Source organism: Pseudopodoces humilis, chromosome 3, assembly GCF_049639895.1.
Source record: "Pseudopodoces humilis isolate 2021_Gansu_Grassland_sample_001 chromosome 3, ASM4963989v1, whole genome shotgun sequence".
Classification (NCBI taxonomy): domain Eukaryota; kingdom Metazoa; phylum Chordata; class Aves; order Passeriformes; family Paridae; genus Pseudopodoces; species Pseudopodoces humilis.
In genome coordinates, this window is record NC_142202.1 from 1,732,643 (window position 1) to 1,753,898 (window position 21,256).

General features: G+C 44.3%; 1 protein-coding gene across 8 annotated transcripts in view; it reads left to right on the top strand.

Moving 5' to 3' along the window:
- The first annotated feature begins 10,229 nt into the window (after positions 1 to 10,229).
- The window catches only part of CCDC85A (coiled-coil domain containing 85A), a 66,356-nt gene continuing 55,329 nt past the window's right edge, over positions 10,230 to 21,256 (top strand). For all 8 annotated transcript variants that reach the window (XM_088053301.1, XM_014254606.2, XM_014254605.2 and 5 more), the window contains exons 1-3: positions 10,230 to 10,472; positions 10,587 to 10,975; positions 13,529 to 14,444. In XM_088053301.1, coding sequence (XP_087909427.1) covers positions 10,757 to 10,975; positions 13,529 to 14,444 — 1,135 coding nt within the window. In that variant the 5' untranslated portion in view covers positions 10,230 to 10,472; positions 10,587 to 10,756. The remainder of the gene's footprint in view (positions 10,473 to 10,586; positions 10,976 to 13,528; positions 14,445 to 21,256) is intronic.

The following is a 21,256-nucleotide window of genomic DNA, read 5'->3' on the forward strand; positions in this document are numbered from 1 at the left end:
TTATCCACTAAGTTTAATTAGTTCTTGTACATTTTAAGTGGATTATTGAGATGTAAACTGGGTGAAGATGATTTCATAGCAGAGGCTGTCCTCAGAATCCTGGCAAAGAGAGCAGCTGCAGTGCCCATCCATACAAATCAGGAGACTGCCTTGTTTATGCAGATTGATACAGAAATCTGCTTAGGTTTGTCCTACATGAGCATTGCATCTGATGGCTTCCCTCTCCCCAAAACTGGCTCCTTGTTTAGAGCTCAGCCCAGCCCAGTGATGCTATTGCTACAGAGGGATGTGTCACAGGGCTGAGCAGTGATTTATGTCCCTGGAAAACGAGAAACAAGAAGATTATAGCACAAAAATGGGAAGATTCTCAATTTCCCTGTGGGACCAGCATGTTTCTGTCACCCTTTGAAGAAGGGGAGTTGTCTTTAAAGCAATAGTATCTTTAACAGGATCTGGTTGTAGTTTGTTCTCTTTTCTTTCTATGTCTGTAATCATGATGAAACCCTCTGACTTTGTCCTTCGTTCTTGTCTGAGCTTTGGAAGGTTGTATGGAAAATAACTGTTTCTATTTTGCCTTATTTATTTATTTATTTATTTATTTATTTATTTATAAATAGCTACTTTTGAGGGAAGCATTCAACATCTGATCCTCTTGGAAGAAAACTTCTGGGAGGTTTTCCTTTCAACTTGGTCCAAACTGCTTCCCCCCACCCTTGTGATGGATCAGGGATATTCTGGGTTTGTGTAAAGTTGAAGATGGTCTAGTTCCAGAACCTGCTTTATTTCCAAAAGTAATTTCTCAGCTGCACATCTTCCCGTGGCTGTTTGCAACAGGGCTCTGTGTTCTGCATTTTTCCCAAATGTTTCGATTTTAATGCTTATATGAACCACTGTTAAAAAATCTCCCACCCAAATAAAAAAGACGTTATAATGGAAAAAAGAATACAAACACATTTGCTCTTTTTTAAAAGACATTTATCAAAGTTCAGTCAGCTGGGATTTTCTGACACATGGCTGACTTGCAAAATTCTCTTTAACATCTTTGCATTTTTGGCAACATAAGGAAGTACCACTTGTATTGCTGCAACTGAGGATTTCAGTTGACGAGAGAAAAGAGTAGGCAATGTGATTTTTTTTTCCTAATTATGTTTTGTTAGCTATTTCCCTCTTCTAATTTTGTTTCTGTCATTTTCTTTGTCTAAATGTCATTCTGCTTTTAGAAAGAGATGAGGATCAAGGCTGATAAGAAGTAATTGAGCCAGTTATGAATCCAGGTCTCCTTGCAAATAATGGAAAGCCATGTTTTGGAGCCAGTGAGTCTTGGGACAAATTTGAAAATACCTAACTGGTCTCTGCCTTCATAGCAGTGAATTCCTATTAAAAATTAGTGAAGTTTGTTTCCTTTTGTAATCAAAACTTTATGTTAGTCAGTTCTGGGGTCTTTGGTAGTGGCATCATATTCAGTCCTTCAGGACTGAACCCAATTGTTCCACAGATATTAGGAAGTTACAGCCTGTTCTTTAGCCTTGAAGAACATATGCTGAGTCAGCCTAGGGAATCTCACTTCTGGGTTGGATCCTCCTTTATTTCATGTGGTGCTGAAGCTGCAAGAGTTTGCTGTGCAAAGATCTTTGTGCTCAATGTTTATCTAATGCTACAAACAGAAAATGCTCATCCCCTGAAGATTGGGGTTTGGGGTTTCTGGTGTCTAATACTTCCTGGTTGGAAACAATTGTTTCAACTGGATCCTATCAGTTTATTTTCAGAACCACTTGCCCTTGGCATTTTTCATACCTCAGCTGTGACAAAATGTACATCAGTGAGATTCTCTTTCCTCTCCCTGTGTATTCCAAACATTATGGTGTGTGTCATTCCAAATTTCTGGGAAGTGACTGAGGTCAGCAGGATTTTGCTGGCTGTTCTCAAGGAATGGTTTGTGCCTTACCTAGATCAAATCTTATTTGTTGGAATCGCTAAGTTGCTCTCTGTCTGTTTAAGCTCTGTTTCGTTCAGTTTAGAATGTCCACTCTGGTCTGTCATGCCTGTGGCAAGCCATACACAGGGATTTTCTCTGCTGATGAATTCCTACTCCACTTAAACAAGCCAAAAACCCCCTCACTGCAATGCCCAGTTTCCTGAGTTCATGCATCTCCTCTGGATTTGATTAAGTAATAATAGCTCAAAGGAGGATGCCTAGAATAGAAATTCTGATTTGGGTGTTCCTTTTTGTTTTGCTGTTCCTGTTCATAAGCTAATAGACCCAAATCTCCAGTAATGTGCATATCATTGCAGCACAGTGTTGTAATGATACAGCATGTAACGTTAAGTTAGCACTAGATAGAGCAGTTCACTTACCTAATATATTGAACACAGCCTAATTAAATATTTAATGGATTTTTCCTGCTGAGAGGAATCAGCAGAATAACTAACGAGTTTGTTCCTGGAGATGAAAGTTGCAGAGGAAGGTGATCTGTGAGGATTGTTGTTCATTCAATAACCTCATGAGCTGCCTTCCCAATTACTGTGTACCTTCCTTCCGAGAGGGGCACTGCATACATTGATATGTAGATGCATATTTCAGTGGCCCCAAACCAGTGAAGAACTTCAAAGCCTTGCTGCATGACATGATAGTAAATGTTCAGTTGATTTCTGTTTGCTAACTGACACTAAAGCTGTGGTTTGTTCCTTCCTCTGTTTAATGTCAGTGCAGCTTTGCAGTGAGAAATGCCCACATGTTAAATGGGACACTCAGATTTAACTAATTCTGCCTCTTTCCTTTGAAGGAACCCGGGGTCTAAAGGTGTATCCTGTAAATTCTAGGATCATTGTCTTTTATGGACGATATTGAGGGCGGTCCTCTCCTTTAGTGTTTCTATAGCCCCAGTTCCGAGGGATCCCACTCCATGGCTGGGGGTGTCAGATGCTATTGCAGTGCAAATAAATAAGTGAGGCTCAGTGTGGATAATAAACTGCACTCTTACTTCTGTCCTGAATGGCATTGTCAGAGCTGGTAATTAATTTCTGGAGCCAGTGGTGTCTGCACAGGGCTGGAGCAAGTGAACAGTTTATCTATTAGCAGGCAGCTTCCTTCCACAGTCCTGTAGTTTCCAACTGAAGTGAAGGCAATTACTTTAGATCCAGCTGGGCTTTAATTCCAGCTAAAACTTAGAACTCCACTAGGCATTGTGATAGTTCTACTGCCATACCATTAACTCTCCTTTTTTGGGCAACTTTTCTTGTTTTTCTCATCAAAACTAATCTGTAGATAGCAATTTAAAAAAATAAAATGGCAAAAGGTGTCTCCTGTCCCGCTCAGACTCTGCATTCACTGGGCCCTCTCACTGACACTGTGAATGAGCCCGAAGGGCCCTGAGCGCCAGCTCCTTCACCCGTGTTATTGCCACGTTCCACCAGAGCCCTGGAGGGAATTGCCAGTGAGCTGGAGACCCAGGGTTTGCTCAGATGTGAGATATAAACCCTAAGAAGTATTGCAGTCGTTTCTAAACTGCTGGAGCAGCACAGGGAATGCACTCAATAGGAAGTGCCATGTTCCGTTAGATAAGCTCTGAATGCTTCGCTTCATAGAAGCCCAAACATTAGAGGGTTTTGTTGTTGCTGCTGTTGGGTTTTTCTTCTGTTCTTTTCCTTTTGTTTGTTTGTTTTTTAATTAAAAAGGAATGGAAAAAAAACCAGCCCAGTTTTAAAGAATAGGGTTAAGGAAATGGGAATTATCTGAGCTGCAACTGTTATAAAGGAAATGAATGTTATCACAGCCACATCTGCTTGAGAGGCTGTGTTACTCCTGCTGCTTTTTATTATCTAAAAGTTAAAGGGCTTTTGTCTTGGAATTCTTTCTTGCAGCAGGAGCTGTGCAGAGCTAAGCACCCCTCAGATGAAGCCTGGGTTAGGGCTGGCAGGACAGCATTGCAGGTTAACTTGTCAGGAAATGAGCTGTTCCTGAACTGCTGTCCTGGCTCTGGAGCCCAAGCAAGGAGGGACACTGTGGAAAGCAGAATTCCAGATGCTGTGGCCTGGCCACTGGCTTTGGGAAGTGCTGGGATGGACTTGGGCTTGCAGTGAGGACATGAGAATGATGTGGACTGATGTGCAAATGTCTCCCTAGGGCGTTCCTTGGTTTTAGGCTTTGCTTTCATTACTTGGTTTCCAATTTTGTACTCAAGGACCCATGCTTGGCTGGATGAATGGTTTTGTTTGTGTTTTTAAACCAGTCTAGTATTTGAAGTGTCTCCAGGGAAATCTTCAAAAGAATCTAATTTTGCTTCTCTGTAAATAGGTAATCCTAGTAAAGATGTGAAAATCTTGGGATGGGAAGTTTGGATAATTTGGAAGTCCCTGGAATTGTTTCCCACTGAGCTGCACTGTGGAAGTTGTCACTAAAGCAGCAAGACACAGGGAGAAATTGGCTTTTGACCACTGGTGTCTCTGTGACAAAGTAAGTGGTGAATAAATCACCGGTGACTTCACAACAGCCCACCATACTGCAGGCAAAACCTGGAATTTTAGGAGATGTGTTATAAATTACAAAATCCTGCCCTACCAAGGAAGGAGCTGGATACAAAAGGCCATCACATAACCATGAGTCAGCCAGAGTGAGTGGATGGGTGACTGATTTAAATGGTTTTTGCTAAATTAAGATGATTCTAAATGAAAAATAGTGTTTGAAACCATTGGAGGTCTATTCTGTTTTAGATTAGTTTTACTTAAGCACACACAGCTTTATAAAAAATGCAGTGAGTAATCACTTTTTGTAAAAAGGTTTTATTAACAAGTATCAATAATGCCTTAATCTCATTCCAATGCTTGTGCTTACTAAGTATGTTACAGACACCTAAAGCTCTATTGATGTCTTAGAGGAGGACAGAAGGTCTCTATCTTCATGTCTGTAGATACTGGGCCAGTATTTGCCATTCTTCTGGGGCTGGGAAAGTAAACGATGATGCACCTTGTCTCACTCCCACCATATGGGCATGTACTTTATTTCCATCAACAATAAGCAAATAAGCATCTGGCCCCTTATTAACTCACTAATCAAGTATGAACAGGAAGCAAAGTCCAGTGTTACCCAAGTGAAGAATGGGAGCACAATTAAAACAACCCCACAGATGCTCTGATTATGTGTCTGTGTTGGATTCCAGCCAGAATAAACTGTCAGCTCTGCAGAAAAGTTGCCAAGCTCTCCACGATAAAATCAAGCCCATAAAAATGTTATAATTAACGATTTCCCTCTAACATCTATGGATGCCTTTAAGTTACTGTCTCAGGAATGTTTTCTGCTGAGTTGGAAAGGTGCCTGTTTCCATATTTGATGTTGTCTCTAAGGATCAGCCATCAGCCCACTTGTTTAACCTTGGGCAGTTATAAAGCATGTTCATTTACATGAACCTCACTGAGATGAACCAGCAGGTTCAGGAGCATGGCCCAACCCCTCCAGAACCAATTTCCCTGTCAGTTTGAGTGGCAGTATCTTTCCCTGGCTCAGTCTTTTCCTTACTCACCTCCTGTGAGTAATCCATGGCTTGGGGATCCTGGGTTTGTCCTGGAGGAGGGACACACAAGTCTGCAATTGAAATAAAAGGCAAAGTGCCTACGTGAGACCTTCCAGGAGTTTTCATTCTATTACAGATTCCAAGTCAAAGCTGCAAGTCTGGCTGAGCCACAGGCACTGCCTAAGCTCAAGCAGGATGAGCTCTTTGCTCTCCACTCCTCTCCTCTGGGGCATCTTTGGTGGCTGCTGCGTCATCATCTGTTTGGTCTGTTCCAAATGCAGATTTCTGTCAGCAGGGATGGACTTGCTCCATCTCCATCCCTGGCCTTGTGTGTTCCTTCTGCCTCCCTTGCATCCCATAGAGCTTCTGTGAGCCAGATCAGTGCAGTCATCCCTGGGAAAACCAGCTATTATTCATAAGTGGTAGATTTTAACATTATTTTTTCACTGACTCACTAAGCTGATCCAGCTTACCACACATTTGCATGGTCACTGGACCATAAGGGAGGTGTAGGTGGCAGCAGGAAGAAGTTCACAGAAAACTTTGCTTTGTGAGAATTTCTGAATTTTGAAATATGGAGGTAACTTCTCAATAATTTAATGATGAAAAAACTTTTTATGTAGTTAGTTTTCTTAGAGAATAAATAGAAAGTATTTACCACAAGTAAATAGTTAAAGGGGTTTAAGATGCAACTTCTGAAATTTTAAAAAGCTCAATGACTAATTCAAGCTGAACTTACCCGCACTCTTCAGACTATTAATTTGAAAACATTTTTTTCTAGATTTCTTTTACATTTTCTCCTAGTTGGAAATAGATTAACTTCTTTCTCTGTCAAAGTATTTCTGAGATGAGAAAAGAGCATGTTGCCTGGTTAGGTTTGCTCAAAGTTGGCTATTTACTTTTAACTGTGGTCAGGTCAGGAGCAAAGGATGAGGATTCCATCTGTAAATGCTTTGAAAGGTGTCTGTACTGAGGGATTTTGTTTGTGGCCAGCTTTAGCTAGATGACATTATCCATAACATCCTTTGTGCAGTGGAAGGGCATGCAATGAAGTAGGAAATGCTGTGTGGATGGCCTGGTGTCAGACTATTAACTTCCATGTGTACCAACACTCTGAACACTGCTGGAGACTCCATTAGGAAAATGATCTATATTGTATTGTAAAATGCATTATCTAATTTATGCTGCTACAGTGACTACAGGAGTGGCAGCCAGGGCTGGAAAGTGAATCCCATGGTGGTGAAAGAGCTGGAGCAGGAGTGAATGGATCCTGTGGCCAGTGAGTGCTGGCACAGCTGGCACTGACAGCAGGGATCTGGTTTTTGTCACTGTGGGACCCTCTTTGAGTGCTCTTAGGGACAGGTGGGATCCACCCAGCCAAATGAGGTACAAGCAGTTTTGCCAATGCGCTGGCCAAGAACTTTAACCTAGGGATGGACAGAGAGAGCTGATGGCAATGACACAAATGAGGGAATAATGGGCCAGACTGGTAGACAAGAGATGCATGGCTGGGGTGCTGCCATGGTGGAGAGGGGCTCTGGAGGGCAGGATGGGAGGGTGAGGAAAGGGAACTCTCTCCTAGGTTAGGGACGGAAAGGTGTGGAGCTCTGCCCAGGGACAGGGGATGAGCCAGCAGGGAATGAACAGGCTGCACAGGAGAGCAGCTGATGTTGGGGATGCTGTGTTGAGTGTCAGCTACAGACACATGACTGATGGGAAGAGCATCTAGAAGCAACTGTAACTAAAATTACTTGAACTTTTCATTTTTTAAAGCTCTCTCCACTTCCTTCCAATTTGGGAATGACATTTTTCGAGTCTGAACTCCTCTCAAAAGTATTTTTGGAAGAAATTTTGTTCATTTCTGAACAAAACCAGTTTAGCCATCTTTGTGTAAAATGACTGCTAGGCAAGTACTCGGCTATGACATATTTTTGGCAGAGAGCTATCAAACAGCTTTAGGGCCTCGTTGGAAATGTCCAGGAGTTTTTTAAATCATCAGATGATTATTATTGGTTATAATAATCCTTAGAGACTCAGAGACTTAAAGCACTGGAGGGTCTGCAGGCAGCAATGAAAAGCAAGTCCTTGAGAATATGCCAGGGAAAATTTCCAGCAGCAATTGCTGGGTATCTGCATGTCCAGGGGTGAGCAGGACACAGCAGTGGAAATGTTACCAAGCTGGCAAAGCGTGGTCAGCTATGGAGATTTAATTGGCTGCGGATCCACATTGCTGCTGGCATTTGGCTCCTGGTGTGAAGGAACTGGAAGGATGGACAGAGACTGCCATCCCCCTTGCCACTGGACAGAGGCTGCAGCAATCCCAGCACTGCAGTCTCCAAACTCATTTGCCCAGACTCTCCATTTCAGGCTGTGAATGAGAATTATTCAGGGGAGTATTGAAAAAATGCCACTTTAATGTGAAAATCAGTGTTTGTTTCGGAGCAGTTGTGGTGCTCACCACTGACAGGGAGGTGCTTTGGACAGTGAGGTGGACTATCTAAAAGGAAAGTTTTAAACTTGCCAGGAGATGGGAGTAATTATGTTGCACTTCCCACTCTGGTTTTGATCTTGTTACACAAGCGTGAGTGAATGTGAAATTAGATCCTCTCCTTATAGAAACGTTCCAGATTAGTTTCACTTGATACGTTTTTGCTTCCGTTATTAGAGCTACATTTGTCCCAGACGTTTGAAGTTTGAACTATTTCCAAGGTCCCTACTCCATGAATTCCCCCATCTCACTGGTGCCTGTACAATAACAGGTTTTGTGGGGAACACGGTGCTCCCCGGAGCTGTTCATCTCAGATCCGTGCTTTCCGTGGCTCCTCGTGATCAAAAGCTGTGAAATGCTGCTCCAGAGAAACGCTGCTAACGTTGAGGCAAGTGGACACTCTTCCCTGAAGCTTTTGGATTAAAAAGTTTTTGGAAATTTTTTCAGTTAACTGTTTATTTCATGGATGGAAATTAATTGGGTTAAATTAATTAATTCTAAAAATCCTTCATCATGTGACCTTTTAACTCATACACCACTGAATTAGAAAAGCCTTTATTTGTTGCTGCCAAGCTGTTCTTTTTCAGTTGCATTAAAATTAAATATATTTGGGCATAAAAGATGACAGTTCCTTTTCATGGCCTCTTACTGTATTTTTGCTGTGGCTGGTCAGATGCTTTTATCTCGAGCTTTATTCTTTGCAGTGGTAAAAAAAATTAAAAAAAATCCAAGGATTTAAGAGAGTGATAGAGTTTGCAAAGAAAATAAAATTTTCACACAATACTTGTCACTGCTCAGGAAATGGGATTTCATGCTGGCAAAGCTCTGTGCTTGCTTGGAGCTCTTGTTGACAGTGGTGGGCTTTGGGGTTCCTCCTGCAGCTGAGCCAACATTCCACCCTCCTGTGGCACAGGTATTCCTTGGAATAGGGGCAGAGGATCCTGAGCAGCAGGCTGGACCTGTGGGAGCAGCTCAAGTGCCATTCCCATGGCAGCACCCATCCTGGATGGAACCAGAGTGTCTGGCAGGTGCCTGGGAGGTTGAAGGTACATGGAAAATGGATCAGCTGAAAGAACAGCTCTTCATGATAATTAGGAAGGGAAAACATGGAGAACTTTTCTGGTGAAAAGTCCAAGTGCACCCCATGATGGATAGGAGCAGAACTTCTATTGTGGTCAAGTACAACTGGCAGTTCAAGGAGAGGATTAGCAGTAAGAACAAAGGAACAGTGTTTGATTTAACCATTCTTCTAGCAATTTTTAAATTGAAAGAGAGCAGAAAATAATCGTTGGTCTGGTCCTCTGGCATTGGCAGGAAAATGCCACAGGAGCCGTCTGGGACAGTGACATGGGACAGGTTCTGCAGCTGCCTGTGCAGCCTCGTGATCTGCCAGTGCTGGCATTAACTACTTCAATTTTCCCCTCAAGAACCAGAAATCTTCTTTAATCCTACATAATTCTAAAATTGCAGAGCTGGAGGTAGGAAGGGCCCATTAAGCGAGGCAGCCTCCTCTGTCCGCAGGGGGATTGTTCAGGGGGAACTTCGTGATTGAAAAACAGGGATTCAACCAATTACTCACCTAATAGTTTCAGTTCATCCACCTCTGCCTCTGAGATCTGTCGTCTCATCTTTCTTTGTGAGCGGCATGAATGGATGATCAAGTTTCATTCTCAAATCATCTGCAAGACAGATTTATGCAGATCGGGGAATGTGAGTATCTTGTTACAGTGCAGCTGAATATTCTTAGGGAAGGTGTGTAAGCAGCCCAAGCCTAATTCCTGTGAGGGGTTTAGCTCACGGCATGAGACCTTCAGCTGGACTAAGGAGCTGCACTGGGGTTCGGTGCGAGCCTGTCGGTGCCTGCGAGCTGCGCTGAGCCGAGGCGGTGCTGCCCGCGGTGATGTAATGTGACCTCTCGCCGGCCGCCCCGCTGGAGCCATCGCGATGCTGCGCGGCCGGCTGCGCTTGTACCTCCATCCCGCGGGGCCGGGAGGGCCAGGATGCTGCTGCGGCTGTGTCCGGGCCGCAGGTGTGTCCGTCCCTGGGGTGTGTCCGTCCCTTGGGTGTGTCCGTCCCGCCGCCGCCCCGGGATGGCCCCGGCCGCGCTGGCGGGCATTGGCCGGCAGGGAGCGCCCTCGGGCCGCGCGGAGCCCGCGCCGCCCCCGCCCGCACGTGGCGCGCGCCCCGCTGAAAAGCCGCGAGCGGCCCCGCGCCCGCCACTGGCGCCGGCAGCGCCCGCTCCGCTCCCTCCTTCCCACTCCTCCGCCGCTCCTCCGCCGCCCGGACCGGCCCGCTCTGCCCTCCGCCATGGCGCTCGGCATCGGCACTTCGCATCCTCCCCTGCATCCCGCAGCCCGGGGGCGACGGGTGCCGTGAGAGCCACCGCGCATCCCTGGCGCTGCGGCGGGGACCGGGCGCACGCAGCTACCGCTGACCTGTTGCAAGAGCCGGGCTTGTCTTGGGAATATTTTGTCTAGGTCTTTTTTTCTATTTTTTATTTTTTTTCCTTCTCGACGGGGGAAGTTTGCTCCCCAGCCTGTGGCCCGGCTTCCTCCACACCCTTTCCTCCTCCTTTTCCTCCTTTTTTCCAGGATCCGCTGCCTGGGGCCAGAAGAGGTCTCCCTCGTTACCCCCGGCCCAGCGCTGGAGCTGGGGGCACCCCGCGGGCTCCGGGCTCGCCCTTTCCCCCGGCGGCGGCGGCGGGGCGGCCCCGGGAGCGCGGGGAGGCTCCGCGAGTTCCCCGGGCTGCCGGACCACCACCATGTCCAAAGTGGCGGCGGAAAGTTGCGGGGCAGCGCCGGCCGAGGACTTGTCCAAGGTGTCGGACGAGGAGCTGCTCAAGTGGAGCAAGGAGGAGCTGATCCGCAGCCTCCGCCGCGCCGAGGCCGAGAAGATGAGCGCGATGCTGGACCACAGCAACCTCATCCGCGAGGTGAACCGCCGTCTTCAGCTCCACCTCGGCGAGATCCGCGGCTTGAAGGTAGCGGGGTGGGCAGGGTGGGACCCCTGAAGTTTGTGCGGTCTCTCTGCGTCCCCCGCCCGCCCCGTCGGGAGCAATCTCGTCAGGTGGATGGTCTGGGAGGAGCCGCTCCCCAGAATCGCATGAAAAGTGGATGAGAACTGGGGTGAACACCATTTGATCCCGCTTAATAATCAATTAAGTGGCCGGCTAAGAGACGACCAGCTCTACGGCAGGCTGTAGTGCACAGCTGGTTTATGCTCTGCCCCAGTATTCTTTTGGGCTGATTAAAAGCCCTGAAATCTTGTCAGCTTTGTATTAGACTTCCTTGGTTTTGAGCGAAGTTAAATGATCCTGCCTGAAGTGCACGAGAATAAGGGTTTGTGTAGCTCACGCTGTTTTCTGTCAGTATTTTCAGACGATTTAGCCTGTCAGGCAGGCTGGTAGGCTGCTGGAAAGAGTCGGTCATTTCCAGGATTCAGTGCAGCGTGTGGCAGGTGATGACAAACCCTTGGGCTCGGGTTTGGGAATTGAACCATTCCCAAATTTATTGTCCGAAAAGAGAAGGAAAGATATCTGGTAACACATCTCTGATCAAACCATTCTCAGTTGTCTGCTCATGCAGGCTGCAGCCTGTATTACAAGTCTGTAATAGCTTATCCCTTCTTAATTTCACTCTCGGTGGATGAGAAGCTTAGTCCCTAATGCTTCCTTGCCAGTTCTGAGGACTGGGAAGAAAGTGTGCCTATTTACAGAGCATTACCTAGCTTTGTGCATTATAGACCTAGAAAGTTACCTTAGAGTAGGCAGGACTACAGAACATTTTGTGGCTTACTGCTTTGAGAATTTTCAGGAAATTCCTTCAGTGAGGTGAGGCTGGAGGGAAGGAGAGAGGAGACGGAGATGCAATGTGGGCTTTTGAATTATTACAGGAAAGTGCATTAGAAGAGAGTTCTTCACTTGTAGAATGGCTTTAAATGATAGAATTATTGAGAAAGTGTCTTTGGTAATTGTGTGGCATAAAATAAATCGCTCCTGGGGGGAGACAGTTCCTGCCTCCCAAGTTTTTGTGTTTGCAAGGTATGTGTGTCCCTTTGGTGGTGTCTAAGGGTAAAACAGACCCCACCCATGGTAGTATTGAGTAAAACTGGAACTTATACTACTGTTGTAAGTGAACTTCCATTTAAAATATCTTTTTCCCAGTTATGTGCAAAAATCCAATATCTGGATTTCTGCATCTTCTAGATAACTGACCAAACACACTTAAGATGGTAGGAAGGAGTCACAAATTCCTCTCTCAATTCTGAACTCCTTAAGTCTTGTTTGACTTCCGCCCTTTGTTCAGATGCCTCAGCTGGAACTTTTAAAAAGAATCCAGGAGAAGGAGGTTCTTTGAGCCCTGTGTTGGTGCCTGGAAATCTCCCTCCTTTGTCCTGTATGAAATAACTGCTCCATGAGTAAGGATGACCAGCTGGATGGGTGTCTCCTGCTTCCTGACTGAGGAATTGTGGACTTCCACAACTATTTTATTCCACTGTGGGATCATTTCAAATGTCTCCCACTAGCAGAGGTCTTTAAGGACATCTTAAAGCCACAATGAGATTTTTTTCCATTGTCAAATACAGGTTGAAATTGTTCAAATTCCAAGTTATTTTGAGGCAAAAATCAGACAAACACAGGTGTTCGTGCCCCCAAACCCACTGGAGTTACAAAAGCTTCCTTTTCTTTGGAAACTGCTAAAATGATATTTCCATGAGACTGACTTTTTAACAACTGTGGCTAATCTCTAGTTGAGATTCCATAAGGAATGAATATGTTGATGATGGAAGAAAGATAAATATGGTCACAAGTCCAAACTACAAGGATAAAATACTGAAAATATTTTTATTCTGCTGTAGTAATACCCTGGACATTTGTACTTCAGAGCATTTGCTTCAGAGCTTTCCTCACTTAGGGAAGGGCACAGAATCCTGTACTTCATTCTGTTAGGGGTGGGAAATCTATTTCAGCAGATTATTTCATTTCAGAGTGGGTAAAGCGATCCTGGTCAAGTGACCAGGCTTTTTATACCTATCAGAAGCAAAATCCAGCAAACCCCAATTTTTAAGAATCTCTAAAATGGTCATCTTTATATGTGACTATACTTTAGGGAATAGGGAGTATAAATGTTAATAATTAATTATTTAAGAGAGATTACAATTTCTGATGTACCTTGCACTTTTATTTAGCAATAACTCACAGGTGAATATTTCTCAGGGGAGTGAGATCATCATGAGAGCACTTGCAACCTTTGCCCAATTTGGGAGCTAAATTACTCTGATATTTAGCAGGAAAATTAATTAAGCACCTGAAACTTTTCTGCTGTATCAGAAGTTAGAAATTAGCTCCAAGCTAAGGGCAGTTTTTGCTGGACAGCAGCTTTGTTTGCTCATGCCAAATCTACACATGGAATTATTTATGCCTCACTGGAATGCTTAAATATGAGTTTGCAGTAATGCTGTCCTCTGGCCTGTGTAACAGTTTAACACCAATGCTTTTAGACACTCCTCTGTCATGATAATCTTTCTTTTAAAGGACATCAACCAGAAGCTGCAGGAAGATAACCAGGAGCTGAGGGACCTTTGCTGCTTCCTGGACGACGACCGGCAGAAGGGCAAGAGGGTGTCCCGCGAGTGGCAGAGGCTGGGCAGGTACAGCGCCAGTGTCATGCACAAGGAGGTGGCCTTATACCTGCAGAAGCTGAAAGAGCTGGAAGTGAGGCAGGAAGAAGTGGTTAAGGAGAACCTGGAGCTGAAGGAGTTGTGTGTGTTGCTGGATGAGGAGAAGAGTGGAGGAGCAGGCAGCCGGAGCTCTATCGACAGCCAGATCAGCCTGTGCCAGCTGACTGCCACCAGCGCGTACATCAGAGATGTTGGGGATGGCAGCAGCACTTCCAGCACGGGCAGCACAGACAGCCCAGACCATCACAAACACCACCCAAGCACCAGTCCAGAGCACCTGCAAAAACCTCGGGGGGAAGGAAGCCCTGAGCATCAGAAACACAGGAGTATCAGCCCAGAGCACCTGCAGAAGCCCAGGGGTTCTGGCAGTCCTGATCATCACCTGAAAGGGCCGAGCCCTGAGCATCACAAAACCATTGTCAAAGTACCTGAACAACAAAAGCACAGCAGCAGCAGTCCAGAAACTATCCCAAAGCACGTTTTGAGTAGTAGCCCTGAACACTTTCAAAAGCAGAGGCCTGGTGGTAGCCCTGAGCATCAAAAGCACAGCGGTGGCAGCCCAGATCACCTTCAAAAGCACACTCCCAGTGGAAGTACAGAGCACCTGCACAAGGTGAGGGGTACGAGCCCAGAGCATCTCAAACAACATTATGGAGGGAGCCCAGAGCACCTCAAACACCTCAGCGGAGGCAGCAGAGAAGGTACCCTCAGGAGACAAGTGACAGATGAGCTGTCCCCTCACCACAGGAGCTTGTACAACGGAATGAATGGTGGGTCAATACTTGGAGCAAAAGCTCACTTTGAAAATTGCTAAGGTAGTTTTGGTGTTATTCCAGCTATTTCTGCAGCAGGAATGATGTTTGATATGAAATGAAAGGCAGTGAGTCTGGTGTCACTCCTTTAGCAGATGATTTAATTGGAGTACACATTTGTCCATCCAGCAGGTGTGGAGCAGATTAAAGAAGTAGGGGAAAAGTGAGTTTTGAGTGTTGGTGTAGGTATCAAGGAGAAGCTCTCAGCCCTGACCCTGCTCTGTGGTTGGTAGATGTAAACTGTTTGTCCCTAGGTAAATTTGTGTTTGCATAAGAGAGGAATTGCATTATGTTTCTTGCCCTGTCTGTATCTGAGTCAGCAGAGTGGAGGTGAGTGTCTCCAATTTCATTTCTACCTTCCTAATCTGCTTTGTCTGTAGCTTCAAAGATTTTAAAATTTCCTGTTTATTGATTGAAGGCGTCCTATATCCTTTTCCATGAACTTTGGAAGAGACCCCAGATGAAGGGTAGACTCAATAGAAATGAATCTGATAGCTCCTAAAGCTTTTCAAAGTCTTGAGTTTGCATATTTCTAATCATAACAAATTAAAAATTTAGGAAGATCAAGAAGGGGATTCTTTGCTGTTATTGCTGCCCTTTAGAAAGGTTTCCAATAAACATGCCTAGTTTTTAAGAGCTGTATATCCTGAATGACTGATGGAAATAAATTGTCTTAGGAGAGTCACAATGTAAGTATTTTGTTATTTTGAAAGCTACAAAGTTCAGACATCCTACTCTGCTGTAGAAATAACTTATTTTAGACTTAGCAGAATTTCTATAGCCTGCTGCCTTTTATTTCTTCTATGCTGTGGGATGTTCTTATGAAGACAATTAGTGTCCTAGTTGAAAACCCTTTTCTCAGACCTTTACGCTTAGATTTGAAGTCAAGCTCTACACAAAGTGATGATTTTGCCTTTGCAAATTGTCTTGGATGGAGTTCATGTGTTTCCATTTCATGAGCAGCTGTGAGAAGCTGTGTTGGCATCAGTGGAAGTGACCATTGTTGGATCTGCTTTGAGATGGGTGCCGTCCTCAGCCTTTGTCACACTGGTCCAGTGACCTGTTGGGATTAACTTGCACAACACCTTCACTTAACCCCTCTCTGCAGGGGCAAATCCACATTGTTTTCTGTGAAATGTGTATTTCTGACAGGGCTGACCAACCTCAGCATGGTAAGTGTAGAGACTCCTCTTTTTAAAGATTTAAAAATTATTAATAAGGTGAGTGTGTGACAAATATGTGAAGATGTGTAACACAGAAGTCATTAAAGTTGGTCTTACACAACTTCCATTAAATGCTGTATTTTTCTCCATTCACTTCTTTGTGTTTGCTATTGACCTTCTCTAAGTAGCACAAAGTATGGAACCCGACTTCCTAAAAAAGACTTGTTTCTTGCACCCTTAGTGTTCAGCAGTCCAGCACAGTTTATGTAGGAAGGTGAACCAATTTTTAAATATATTTTTAAAACTCACAGGGGAAGGAAGATATGTTTTTTTTGCTGCCAGCACTGTAGGCTTTCTGTTTGGTTGGTTTTTTTTCCCCAAGTAGCCTTGTTGAGAAGCATATTCCTAACAGTGCAGTGAAAGCAGTTGTTACTTTATTCCTGAGTTGACTGGCATCCTTTGTGCAGCATATTTCAGCTGTCAAAAGATTGGACTCAGGCCACAAGGTGCTGGAGAGGGCAGCTGGTGCTTTGGGAGACTCTTTATTGACTTTAATCAGAGCTTTGCCTGCCCTGTTCTTTATATAATCACTTTTACAGAGAAGTCCTCTTTGGTTTGACAACTTCTCTCACCAGAAAGTTGTTGAACCTCTCTTCTTTCATATTTATGTAATTTGATGCAAGCTTGAGGTTTAATTCTGACATCTGTCTGACCTTGATCAAACTTGGTAAGACTCTTGACAGCTCTGCTATGAAGTAAAGGCTTAACTTTAGGGAAATACTTGGTCTTCATAGCAAGGCTGAATCCTTCTGGGTATTTTGTGTTTTGATTTTGTCAGCTACTGTAAAGTTGTGGGGAACAGTTAATATGGAGCTGGTAGAAGTGCTGGTCATTATAATTTGTTATTGTTGTGAAAATAATGTGTAAATCTTAATTTGGATGTTCTATGTGTACCTCACCCTGCCAGCTAACTGTAGGTGATAAAAATCCTGATCTTGTTGAATGCTGAAATTGTGACAATGGGATTTAGGAAATGGCCTGGAAACTGGGCCCTAAACTCTGATGAGCAATTAAAGGACAATATTTTGATTGTGGTCCCAAAGTCATGCAGTAAGTATATTATCTCACATTGGTGATATCACTGCTGGAATCCAGTTTGTTTGCAAATTTGGAGTATCTCTAGCTGGCAGATGTTTGCACATCTGTCATGAGTTTGCAGGGCACTTCTAAACTTATTGTAGGTCTTTGGGCTGTCATGCGAGCAGCAAGAATGAAGTGTTGGTGACCCGAAATGATGAATGGCAGAGACAAACCTATTTTGATATTTAAAGGAGTAAAATAAATTATTTTAACTATGTAGTCAGAATTTACTGGAGTCAGTACAAACCTGTCCATCTTCCTTGGTCTACACTACATTCTGAATCATGTCTGAGAGGAGAAGCTATTCCTCTGCATGTCAAACCTCATTCTAAAAGTGCTGTACTCTCTGCCTGGATCTGGTGTTCCTAATTGGAAGCATGTTTGTGAACAGCCTGGCTATTCCAGGAGAAATGGGAGCTTCTAGCAGCTCCCATTTACCTGGATTTGTGATCCTGGATTTGTCAGCACCTGGTGACCACAGGGCAGCAGTGGATTCTGCAGGGTGGTGTTAGCTCTCCCAGAGCAGGGCTGTAGGTAAAGGTGGGATGGATCAGAGTTTGCAGGTTCCTGACAGACTGGAGCTGCAGTCAGAGCAGTGCAGTATAATATTACAATGCCATCAGAAATGTGATGTGCAGCTGGAGCTGCTTTGCAGGATGTGTTTATGCATTAATCATTGGCCTTCATGCATGTTTTAAGCTATGCGGGAAGTTACCTCAGCCTCTCGCTCACAGGCACAGCTGAAGGAATAAAGGATGAGGTGATAACATTTCCTTTTGTAATTCTTCTCATCTTCTATGCTCAAGAGTTTGATCTTGGTATTTTTTCTTGTATGACATGTCAGCTTTCATTTATAAGATTTATAAGGCTTTAAAAAAACCCTCTATTCATGGTTCTCCTACATGTTTTTCTGAAATGAGTGTCCATTGCCTTTGGAGTGACAGAAAATGGGATGGGAGAGCTGAATTTGGCTCAGTGCCTGTTAATTGAAAACACGTGTATTTAATTCTAGAGGTTTTAACTAAATAAAACAAGATAACAATCTTTTTGCTGTAATCACACCTAAATGTTCTGGGTAATGAGAACAGAGGTATTTAGGATAGAAAGATTGCTGAAATTAGGTGAGAAAATACCAGCAGTAAAAACATTTTGAGAAGAGAGCATTAAGGCACCCTGGAAGAATATGTGACAGTTTAGCTCTGACACAGATATCTGGGGTGTAAGTGCCTCTATAAATTGATCTGCTTTCAGCATTTGCAGTCCAAGTGTTGGTTTTTTAATCTAAGTGATTTATTTTCAACTTTCTATTTTGAGAAGTCCTTTGTTTTACTCTGAGCTTTGACTTTTGTGTGAAAGGAAGGTATCCAAAGGCTTTCATGTGTGTTTCTCACTTCCTGCTGAGGTTATTAATGAAGAGAAGTCAAACTGCTGACTAACACCTCCTGTACTGCTCGAGGTGCGAGGGCTCTTACAGAACAAATGCAGCATCACCTCTCCTTGAGTGAAGGTGTTTGTAGGCTAAACACAGACTCAGCACACATTTTAGATACTTTCTCTTATAAATGCACTTGTGAGAAGGGAACTTAAATTAGAAAACATTGCACTGAGTAAAAACTGCAGTATGGCTCCAGAGAAAAAAAACAACAATGTAACTGAGTTAACTGGTACCCTCTTTGTGCAAGCAGCTCTCCCTTGCCGGCTGAAGAGTGGGATCACACCGTGTTTCCATGTATGTTTGTTTACACGTTATGTTTCTTAAAACTGAAATGCAAATAATCTGCCTGGCATTAATGGCACTGCTCAGCGCTCTGTGTGATTTGACCTGTCCTGCTGGCACCCACGACTGCACATCTGGGAGCCTGAGGCAGCATTTCTTACTTTTCAGAGTAACCAAAGGCTACAAGGATCAGTAGAATTTTTTTCATGACGGTCTGAAGTGACGTCATGTTTATTTCAAGTGTTTAATTTTGAAGTGTGGAGCTCTGAAGCTTTGTCAGTCAGAGTCCTTCCATTGGACTCCATAGGTTTGATGTCAAACTTGTAAATTGTTTCTAGCTATTGCACACTGCAAGAGAACTGGGGCATGAGATGTGAATATGGATGTGACTACAGCATGCCGCATTTATTACCCAACTCATTTTTTTGCAGACTGATTTATCATGTTGAAAATGTGTTTTGTAGTATCAAACAGTGAATTTACTAGGAACCCATGCTGCAGGACTTCTGAGAGAGGCTTACAATTCCACATCCTTAACTCCACTGACAAAACTCCTTTGGATTTGAATGTTTTAGTGTGCGGTGGATCCTCCTTCCAGCAAAACTCTTGAAATGTTAATGGCAGAGTGATGCCTCTGCTTCTGGAGGGTGGCCCGGTTTCACACGATTGTCTGGACCTTCAGCACCGATTCCTGTGCAGGGCAGAGGCAGCTGCTGGGGACAGGGGTTGCTGTTTGCTGCTGTGGGATGTGCAGGGGAACTCAGCTGCAAGGCTGAGAGCACCCCAGCACCTCCTGGGAACTCGCTGCTTCCAAGTTTTGTCTTTTCTTTTCTCCCTGAGGCTGCATATCCCGCTCCACAGGCGAGTCTGTTTTGCAGTGAGGATTTAGTGCTAATTCAGCCGTTCTTTGATGGAAGAGAGAGGCAGAGTAGCGAATAGAGACGTTACCTTTAAGCCATCTCCTCTGGGAGTAAGGTCCCTGCTAGTCCGGGAGAGGGGTGTTAATGGGAGGCAGTCGGTGCTGCCCGGGATTTGGCAACTGGTCCCACAGTGACTCCTGCAGCCCCGTGAGCAGTGCCCGTCCCTCCCGAGGGTTTCACCGGGGTGCAGAGGAGGAGCCGTGACTGGGGGCGTGTGGCCACCTCTCGTGTCCGGAGTGGCTGCTGGAACTTCCCTGACCCCGGAGCTCCGTCAGGGAAGGGCTGCAGAGCAGTCGCACCGATGGTGTCCCCACAAACACCCTGCGAGCCAGCGCCTGCTCCCACCCCCTGACTAGTGCTGGTACACCTGGGATGGAGCTGGCGTACCGGTCTTTCTTCTGTTTTCATTTCATTGGCATTTTTTGAGAAACAATGTCTTTTCTGGGTAGCGAGTGGGAGTTTGTTTTGGTGCGTAAAGGAAACAGCAGAGAAGCTTATTTCTTTTTCATGGCGATTGTGTCAAGGTGTGAGCCATTAGCCTTTACCTTAGAGAGCTTCTCAGGAGTTTGCACAGCTGTTAGTGTCGTATGCCTGAAATAAGTGGGCACATCTGTGTGTTATTTTATTTTTCTTAGTGCCAGAACAGCAAATCCTCACATTAAAGCCTTGTCTGAGTCCTTGTGTAGAGAGAGTACCTTTAACCTGCTCTCAGGACCTCATGTATCAGTTCTTCACACAGCTTTTGGAGTTAGTGTTGTGAGTTTAGAGCAGTAAAATATGGGTTTAGAAATACTGGTGATTAAATTGTAAAATTCTCTAAACTGTGGCACTTTGCAATCAGTCATTTACAATGCAGTCAAGTATATTACAATAATTTTTGTGAGTGCTGCTTGTTTAAGACATTTAGCCTTGTAGTATATATTATGTTTGCCAGTCAGAATATCCTGTCTCTTCTGTTCACCTATTAATGTTTTGGGGTTTTTTAATTTTTAAGTTTTATTAAGAACTTAACAATGGAGACTTGTGCAGGCAGAGCAGGGGTTGGAGCTGAATGGGTTAAGAGTTAGGGAAGAAAGCAGGCAGTGTAGTGTGGGGCTCAGATTTTGTACTGCCACACACAAAGTGCAGAGATGTTGACAGGAATAAGGGACAGCGAGGCATTCCAAATTACAGGGTATTTAATGAGCTATAATAAAGCCATGTGTACATAAGAAAATGACTCTGGCAATGAAAATTCATTGGCTTCTGAGCTAGTAAGTTATGTCTTAATTAGTAAACTGAAGCATAGCTTATCTTGGGTCATATTGTCATGTGCAGAGATATATAGTTACTGAGGGAGCACTGAGAATTATCTTCAAGTCATGATCTTGATGTAAATCTTGTCTGCCTGTGCTTCTTCACTGGTTAAAGGGTGGTCTCTTGAAGAGGATCAGCTAGGACTGAAACATGGCTTTGAATTCTGCTTAATGCAGAAAGCAGTACAATAATCTGTTTGAGAGGGAATGAGTTACACAAGTATAACATGGTGGGGGAAGGGCTGAAATTAAAGCTGTCTTAAAAAAATAAGCAGTAATGATATTACTCTGTGCATATTTAGTGGGCTTATACATTTATTTTTTAAGTGCTTTTAATTCCACAAGGCACACAGAGGAGGGTCAGGATTGTGATCTGTGTCCATGAGCATTTGGTATGCAGCATGGAAGTGTGTGCAAATTTATTGATTGTGAATGGGAAAGCTGCTATCTTGAGCTAGGCTGTCTTAAAAGATGAACAGTTCTGTGAAGGCTGTGAATAACAAATAGTTCTACTCATCATTTCTACTATAAAATT